This window comes from Equus asinus, chromosome 15, assembly GCF_041296235.1.
Source record: "Equus asinus isolate D_3611 breed Donkey chromosome 15, EquAss-T2T_v2, whole genome shotgun sequence".
Lineage (NCBI taxonomy): Eukaryota > Metazoa > Chordata > Mammalia > Perissodactyla > Equidae > Equus > Equus asinus.
The window spans coordinates 25,508,913-25,518,091 of record NC_091804.1 but is presented as its reverse complement, the minus strand read 5'-3'; the positions used below and the strand labels follow the sequence as shown (position 1 = coordinate 25,518,091).

The 9,179-nt window shown below is 47.2% G+C and overlaps 1 protein-coding gene across 9 annotated transcripts in view; it reads left to right on the top strand.

Moving 5' to 3' along the window:
• Nucleotides 1-26: 26 nt before the first annotated feature.
• Nucleotides 27-9,179, top strand: part of CDK5RAP1 (CDK5 regulatory subunit associated protein 1) — a 57,290-nt gene continuing 48,137 nt past the window's right edge. For 4 of the 9 annotated variants that reach the window (XR_011494618.1, XM_070485758.1, XM_070485756.1 and 1 more), the window contains exons 1-2: nucleotides 27-335; nucleotides 8,334-8,664. Coding sequence is in view for 8 of the 9 variants with exons in the window: in XM_070485758.1 (XP_070341859.1) it covers nucleotides 159-335; nucleotides 8,334-8,664 (508 nt within the window). In the remaining variant the exon portion in view is untranslated. Of the gene's footprint in view, nucleotides 336-5,581; nucleotides 6,059-8,333; nucleotides 8,665-9,179 lie in introns of those variants that run through there. The other 5 variants (XM_070485760.1, XM_014828806.3, XM_014828805.3 and 2 more) reach the window with 3 other exon arrangements.

Sequence of the window (9,179 nt, the reverse complement as noted above, 5' to 3'; positions counted from 1 at the left end):
AATTAGGCTCCACCTCTTGAGAAGAGGAGTGTCAGAGAATTTGTGGACCTAGTTTAAAACCATCATCGACAGCCTGAGGCCCCTTTCCTACAGAAGGGAGGACACTTGGAGTGTGCTTCGTGGAACATTCTTTGGAAGCTGTACTATGCTAGCTGGATATGTTTGCCATGTTTATAACTCCCCACTTGTGCGTTGTCCACAAAATCACAGCGACAACAGTAACGGTAGCTTACATTCAGAGGGTGCTTGCTCTCTGCCAGGCACTGTGCATACATTTCCTCATCGGATCCTCACCACACACCTGTGTGGTAGGCACGACGATCTCCATTTCACAGGTAAGGAAGCTGGGGCTTGGAGGGAGAGAGTGACTTGCCCAAAGTCACACAGCTATGAAATGTCTGAGCCTGGATTCAAACTAGGTCTCTCTGACTTCAGAGCCCTGTTCCCCTTAGATACTTTCTGGCCCTGCACTATCCATTAGAAATGCAATGTGAGCCACATATGTAATCACAAATTTTCTAGTAGCCACATTGGAAAAAGTAAAAAAGATGAACATAATTTCAAGAATATATTTTATTTAACCTAGTAGATCAAAATATTATCACTTCAGCACATAATATAAAAATTTATTGGGGCTGGCCCTGTGGCTGAGTTGTTAGGTTCGTGCTCTCTGCTTTGGCGGCCCAGGGTTTCACCGGTTCGGATCCTGGGCATGGACATGGCACTGCTCACTGGGCCATGTTGAGGCAGCATCCCACTACCATAACTGGAGGGACCTGCAACTAAAATGTACAGCTATGTACTGGGGCGATTTGGGGAGAAAAAGCAGAAAAAGAAAAAAAAAGAAGATTGGCAACAGTTGTTGGCTCAGGTGCCAATCTTAAAAAAAAAATTATTAATGAAATCTTTTACATTCTTGTTCTCATACTAAGTCTTTGAAATCTGCTGTGTATTTTATGTCTATAGCACGTCTCTATTCAGATGCCAAATTTTCATTGGAAATACTTGATTCGTATTTAGATTTCATAAAATTTACAGTTGAAAAAGGTAGATTCACATACCCAAGTTGTTCCAAACCTACTAAAGTTTTCCAGTAACTGTCCTGAATATCAGTTTTTAAATTAAAGTTAAATTAAATTAATTCCTCATTCATACTAGCTACATATCAAGTGCTCAGTAGCCACATCTGGCTTGTGGCTATTGTATTAGACTAAGCAGTTCTAATCGAGCCTCCATATGAAGAAATGGAGGCCCACATGAAGTCACATAACAAGCCAGAGCCAGAGCTGGTTCTGGAAGCCTGGGGAAATGCAGGTAAGCAGAGAGATTTCCAGCCTTTGCCACCTATCCATCTGCCCATCCATCTGTCAGTCCACTGTTCATTGGAGAAATATCTAGTGCATACCTGCTCTGTCCTTGGGGCTAGGGGCTGATTGCTGGGAGCAAGACTGACATGTCCCTATGCATGGGGGAAAGAAATTCAGCAGGGCTCTCATAACCAAATGTGTGACTCAGATTGGACAGACACATGGAAATAGCAAAGAGGCCAGTGGGGACCAGACTTGCTCTGGGTGGTTAGGGGAGGTTTCTCTCAGAAGGAGGCCCGAAGCTGATGTCCATCTGAAGCTTTTAAAAATCAGCTACTGCTGCAATAATGCTGTAGGAAAAAACCAACCCTAATCTCAGTGGCCACAGCAACAAACATTTATTTTCATGCTCCAGGAGCTGCATGTTGACTGCAGTTTGACTCTTAGAAGCTGAGCTTGGCTGAGTGGCTTTGGTCCGGGCTGTGGGTTGGGCTCAGGTCTACCCTATGTTTGTTCCTTCTGGAGCCCAGGATGAAGGGGCATCAGCTCCCAGGGTATGCTCGTCTCATGGCAAGTCCATGGAGTTCCAAGGCAAGCAAATTGCACGAGCACATCTGTGTCCTCTGTCTGTGTTGTCTGCTCTCTCTCCACTTGCCAAAATGAGGCATGGAGCTGAGCCTGATGTTGGAGGGGAAGGAAGAGGGGAGGAATAATTGTTCAATAACAGAACTATCATCAACCAGTAGGAGTCAGTCAGGTAGAAGGGGGAATAGCATCCCAGGTGAGAGATTTGAGGTGGGATGGAACATAGGGCTTCCAAACTCCTGGAATCTGGGTTTTTTTTCCATCACTTTCATTGCCTAAGACACAACACCGTCCAAAACTCCACAACATGGCAACTGAAAGTTGTGGATGGAATATGGTGGGCGATGGGGATGGTGGTGGGAAATAGTCCCTGGCTCCTATATGGGCTGGTATGTGTAGTATGGTATGTGGGTAGGATAGCAGGGGATGTTGGCAATGGCCATTGAGTTTGGTACAGGTGGGAGCAGCATAACAGGCACTAGGGAACACTCCTCATACTACCAGCTTGGTCCCTTGGGCAATCAAAACTGGAAAGGGGTAGCTCTAACTCCCTCTGACCTCCTGCCTCCTGCTCTGGTCATGAAGGGGGAAGTTGACATCTCCCTGTGGGGCTGCTAGGAGAAGGTCCAGATTTGAATGAGCACAGCTTTAAGAAGCTGAGAAACCTGGGTTCAAATCCTGGCTCCTCCCTGACTCCCACATTGGAAGTCCTAAAAGTGGTTTCCTTCCAGCTCTCGAATTCCTCTCTTTTGTGATTCTGAGGACAACACTGAGAGTAAAGGGGGAAGGGCCACCGTGAAACAATAAGTAGGACCTGAAACAGGGAGTTGCTGTACCTGGAAGGATAGGGTCCAAGCTTGGGGGTCACCAGGGAAGGAGGAGGGGCATTGTCTGTCCTTGGTATGGTGGGTGAGAGGCTTCTCCCCTCAACATAACTCCTGTCGGGATGCAGGTGCTGCTACCGTGATGGGGCTGTGAGGCATGCGTGCTCCCATCCGTGGCCAAATTAGGACAGAACATCTTCCCTTTGGACTAAAAAATCTGGCAGTAAACCTGAATATTTTTCCAGTTGGAGTGTAGATCACAGAGTGTCCAGGAACTTGTCTCTAGAGTCCAAGGGTTTTCCAGGAATTTTGAAATTTTGTATTTTCACGGTGCTAATTCCTCCAAATGATCAGACCACATCCTAGGTTATCTGGAGAACCACAATAAAAACCAAGACCCATAATACAATTCTTGGCCCATTTTTGCCTTTATTCTTTTGACTGAATTGGCACCCAGCAGTCGTCTAGGATACAGTGTGAACTGTATTGCAGTGTGTCTCAAACTCTTGGAATCGGAATCACTGCCCCAAGACTCTACGATCTCTTTCTGGACGACTGCCACAGCCTCCTAGATGCTCTCCTGATGTGTCTACCCACCCTCCCACCCCCAGTGCAGTGTATTCTCTACACAGAAGCTGCTTTGCAGGCAAAGAAGCTGGGAGTCAGCAGGGGTGACTAACTTGACCATGGCTATCAGACAGCAAGCAGCAGAGCCGCGATGGGAACCCAGCCAGTCTGCCCTCGAATCAGTCAACCAGTGGTAAGAACAGGGCTTTGGGATCAGACTGGCCTTTGCGTGGATCCCAGTTCTGCCGTGCACTAGTTGTATGAATTTCGGCACTTGACTACCTTTTGTATTTTCAGTTTTCTTGCCTGTAAAATGGGCCAATAATGACCTCAGTTCTAATGAGGAATCAAAGAGGTCAGTTGTAGCAGAGGCCGTCAGTGCCTAATTCACAGTGCTGGGCCAGTGTCTGCATCTTATTGACAGCACAGGCCTCCCTGCACAGGCAGAGCAGAAGCACAGAGGAATTAGCACACGTAGGAGCATCCTTGCACCGTGACTGGTAGTACATGACTACCCTAGCTTCCTCTCCCCTTGGGTGAAGTAATTCTGAGGAATGTGTTCTTTACCATCTCCCAGAGCTCCCCAACAGAATTAAGACCCAGATGCCCACCATGCTAACTGGTTTGATACAACACTTTTTTTTTTTTTTTAAAGATTGGCACCTGAGCTAACATCTGTTGCCAATCTTTTTTTTTCTTCTTCTCTCCAAAGTCCCCCAGCACATAGTTGTATATTCTAGTTCTAGGTCCTTCTGGTTGTGCTAAAACACTCTTTATTGTCCGTCTCCCCTTCCCTGTTTCATTCCCTGACTATAGTGTTTCCTGAGATCACCTGCCTGCACTCAAATCCTTGTCTCAGGGTCTGCTTCTGGGGAATGCAAACTAAAACATAAAGCGATCATTTATTCAACGGGTATTTATTAAGCTCTTCTAGGAGTCAGACTCTGTGCTAGATCCTGGGGGTATTGCAGTGAACAAGACAGAAGGTGTCCCTGCTGTCGGGGAGCTCAAACGCTGGGTAATAGGCAATGGCAAGAAAACAAATAATGCTGTCATTTTGGATCATGACAAGTATTGTGAAGAAAATGATGTGATGGTGATGGGAGCAGTTTATATGGAGTGGTCGGATAGGGCCTCTCTGAAGAGCTGATATTTAAGCTGAGACATGAAGGATGAGAAAAGGGTCAGCCATGAAACAATTTGGAGGAGCATTCCAGACAGAGAATAGTAAGTACAGAGGCTCTGAGATAAACATGAGCTTGGGGTATTGAAGGAGCAAAATAAAATTATGTAGTCAAAGAGGAGTCAACTAGAGAGAATGTCAGGAGAAGTAAGTAGTAAGAAGTAAGTAAGTAGGTTGGAGAAATAAAAGTAAGTGGAGGCCAGATCATGCAGGCCCTAGGACACTGTAGGAAACCTGGATTTTATTCCAAAGGCAATGGCAAGCCACTGGGAGTTTTCAGCAGAGGAGTGATGTGATCTGAGTTAATAAAACAAACCAACAAACTCTCTTAGGCTCTGTGTGGGAAATGTGTGTAGGAGACAAGGGCAAGGGTGGAAGCAAGGAGATCAGGCAGTAGGCTACCTGTAGTTGTTTTTGATGAGATGATGGTGGCCTGGGCTAGAGTGGAAGCAGGGGAAGAAGAGGAGAGTGGGAAGTGGATAGATTAGAGACATTTTGGAGTTAGGGCTGACAGGACTTGCTGACAGACGGAGTGTGGAGATGGAGGGAGAGGACACATAAATGACTCCTCTGTTTCTCCTAGTGTAACTGAGAGGATGCTTGGGTCATTTACTGAGAAGGGCCAGACGGGCAGGGACAGGTTTTGGGTGAGGATGTGTGTGTGGAAACGAAGAGGTCTGTATTAACTTAAAGGTGGTCATTAGACACCCAAGGAGAGGTGCCACTAAACTGCTAAACTATGGGTCTGTAACTCCAGAGGGGCCCAGGTTGGAGCCATGACTCAGGAGGTCTTTAACCTATAGTGCAGCGCTGTCCAATTGAAATAGAATGAGAGTCATGTATGTAATTTAAAATTCCCCAGTGCCCCCATTAAAAAAGTGAAAAGAAATAGGTGAAATTAATTTAAATAATATATGTATTTAACTCAATATATCCCACATATTATTTCAACATGTAATCAATATAAAAATTATTGATGAGATGTTGTGCATTCTGGTCTTCGACATCAGGCGTGTGTTTTACATTTAGAGCTCACTTAACTCGCACTCGCCACACTTCAACCGCTCACCTGCCCCAGGCCGGCTAGGCGCTCCCGGTGCTTCAGCGCAGCGGGACAGGTTTTTCAAACCCGGGTACCCAGACGCGCCCGGACCGTTCAGAGGAGGCACTTCCGTTGGGACATCCCGGACCGAAGTCGCGGCGGAACGGAAGTCGCGTGTGCGCGCGCAGCGGCGGACGGCCGAGCGGGGTTGCGGGCCGGCTCCGAGGAGCTTCCGTGGCGGGACGCTGGGCCCTCGGGCTGCGGGAGGTGAGCGGCGCGCCGGTGGCGGCGGCCTGTGCAGTTCCCAAGGCTCGCGCAGCAGGGGCGGCGGGGACCGGGAAGTGCGCGGCGTTCAAGGGGAGGACGGCGAGGTGGTTACGGCGCGGACCCTGGAGTCAGACAGTCGGGGGCTGCCCCCCAACCCCGCTGCCTACTCGCTGGTGACCTTGGGCGGGTCACCCCTCTTCCTCCCGAGCCTTGGCTTCGTCACCTGTGAAGTGGGCGTGATAGCAGAACCTGCCTCGCGGGGGTGCCCTGAGCATCGGATACGGTAATCCCGGTGGAGCGCTTAGCACCGCGCCGGACGCAGGGTGACCACGCCGTGAAATGTTTGGGATGCTTTATTGTTTATGTTTATTTATGTTGAGATGAGACTGTTGTCTCATAGTTAGTGCTGACTACCAATTGATTTCCGGGCCTCCACTGAGGCCCCTACGTTGTGCTATGCGAGCACTTTATTTGTGTTTTCACATTTGGTCCTGGCAGCAGACGTGGAGATAGGTACCAGTATTTTCCCCATTTTGCACATGAAGAAATGGAAGCTCCCAGTTACCTGGCTAGGCAGCAGTTGGGCCAGACTCTGACTCTAGGGTCTTAACCACAATGCTCTATAACCACGGTGAAAAGGGGTGTGGGCGGCAAATGTGAAGTTACTGAAAACTTACTGTATGCCACATTGGGTTTTTAATAGCCTCTGTAACTCTCGCAGCACCCCTCGGAGGTAGGTACTACTTTTATCCTTTTGTTTTGGATGTGGAATTGGCAGTCAGAGACAGGAATTTGACTTGCCCAAGGTCACACAACAAGTAAGTGGCAGAATGGGTGACTTTAAAGCTCACATTAAAAGTCTCTCTTATCTGGCATTGAAAGTAGGTTAACATTGCTCCTGCCTAAGGTGCTGGTGGTATATACAGCAGGTGATCAGGTTGGAGAGGTAACAGGCCACATCGGCTCATTTTACATGTACGGCACCTGCTAGAATGGGAGACACTGCGGATGTAGAATGAGATTTGTTCCCTGCTTTCAGGGACCTCCCAGCTTATAAGGGATGGCAGAAGTATAAGTAGTAATTAACAGCAAAGTGTGGTGAGTCTTGTGAGAGAAGGAGGTTTTGGGAACCAAGAGGACGACCCCAACCTAGACTTTGGGGATGGTGACCAGGACAGGCTTCCAGGAGGAAGCAGAGACCTGAAAGTAGCAGAGGAGTTGGCCAAGTCAGTAGAGAGAAGATACCAGCTAGAGAGAACAGCATGTATAAAAGCTTAGAAGTGAGTGAAGGTCACTACAAGGATGTCTGGTATCCTGGAGTGAGGCAGTCGGGCCAGAGATGTGGGGTCCATTATGAATGTGTGGTGGAGAGTGTGTCTCTGTCTTGTACTTTGAGTCACTTGAGTTCCTTCTGGGAGGCAACCGCTGTTTCTTATGGGTTCTGGAGATACTGTGCGCATTTACAAGTAGGTCATTTTGCACGTGTAAGAGTATATCCAGAGGATAAATACTTAGGAATGGAACTGCTTGGTCAAAGGGTTTGTTATGTTTGTAACTTTGATGGAAAGTGGCCGATTGTCCACTGTAAAAGTTGTGCCATTTTCCATTCCCCCAGCCATGTGTGAGGGCCTGGGTGGGGAGTTTGAAGGCAGTAATTTGAGACTCTTGGAGGGTAGAAGGAGTCACTGATCAGACATACAGTGTCCCATGTTAGATACTTTCCTTTTGAAGGAACTCCAAGGAAGATGCCCTCAGACGGTAAGTGGTTTTCACAGTATCGGGAGGCAGTGTAGCAAGATGGCTAGGGGCATGGGCTTCGCAGTAATACAGACATTTGTTTGCATCCTGGTTCGGCTGCTTACTGGCTGTGGGAGCTTAGGCAAATTGGTCAGCCTCTCTATTTCCTCATCTCTGAACGGGGGTAATAATAGTGTCTGTTGCCTATGTTGTGAAGATTTAATGAATTAATACACTTAAACAGCCCTTGGAGGGGCCGGCTCGGTGGCGCAGCGGTTAAGTGTGTACGTTCCACTTCGGCGGCCCGTGATTCCTCGGTTTGGATCCCGGGTGCGGACATGGCACCGCTTGGCAAGCCATGCTGTGGCAGGCATCCCACATATAAAGTAGAGGAAGATGGGCACGGATGTTAGCTCAGGGCCAGTCTTCCTCAGCGAAAAGAGGAGTATTGGCAGCAGTTAGCTCAGGGCTAATCTTCCTCAAAAAAAAAAAAAAAAAGAGGAAAAAAAACCTTCTTATAACTGTTCCTGGCACAAGAGGCTACTTTGGTATTTTGTCAGGGTTTCTCATCTCATCTCCACCGCATCTTTGTTTTGAAAAGAGACTGCCTGAATTTGCATCTCATCTCTGGCACTCCTTTGTGTGATCTCGGGCAAGTTGCTTCAGTTTTTTCACCTGTAAAACAGGGATAATATTATTAAGAGTATCTTCTTTTTGGGTTTTTGTGAGGATTATATGTATTGATACATTTGAAGTGCTTAGAACAGTGCCTTGTACATAGTGTTCAGTAAATGTTGGTAATGTCTGTCATTCTTTTGCAGACTTTGGGCTGTTTTAGTGCCATGCATCCTTTACGGCGTGTCCTCCGAGCACACAGGTGTCTGAGATGGCGGCCCTTGGCCTCTGTGTCCTGGCTGCTGCTCAGGACCTGCAGGGCATCCTGTAATCTCTCCAGCACCACATGTCCCAGTCCAGAGAGGCAGCAGGAGCATGGAGTTCAAAAGGATTTCAGCTCCAGGCTGGCCACTGGACCGACTTTTCAGCATTTTTTGAGAAATGCTTCAGTTCCTCAAGAGAATCTGTCTTCTCTAGACGTGGAGGACCCACCACCATATCTCACAGTGGATCAGCTTTTAGGAAGGCAGAGAAAAGGTTGGTTTTACTTTTCTTCTCTTTGGGCTTGCTGCTTTGTTCCTTTCCAGCATCCATGGGCTGATTCTTAACTGTTCTTTCGTTACAGACCTGGCTTTGGAGGGTTAACAGTGTGGGAAGGCTGCTAAATTCTGGGATTGTCAAACTGCATGAAGTAACATTAACAGAAAGAAACTTATGGTGGTGGTCCAGGTGACTGAGGGTAGAAGACCTGGGGAGTCCTCTCTTTGGTTACCTGTGGAAACCCTATGATCTCTGTTCTAATTTTTAGATTGTCTTAAGTTATAAGGCAGCTTTCACAATTGGTGCTATAGAAATTCACTCTTTATGCTTAGGCAGAGATTTTCTTAGAAACGTTATGCAATCAGTTAAAATGCCTTAAAAAAAAAGTTTGAAGAGACATTAAGGGACAACCAGATCTCTCCCACTTTGCCCTGTTTCTAGAAAGTATTTCCCTTTTATCATTCTCAAAAGAATTAGGTTGCAATCATTTGGTGCAAATTATTTGTAACTTG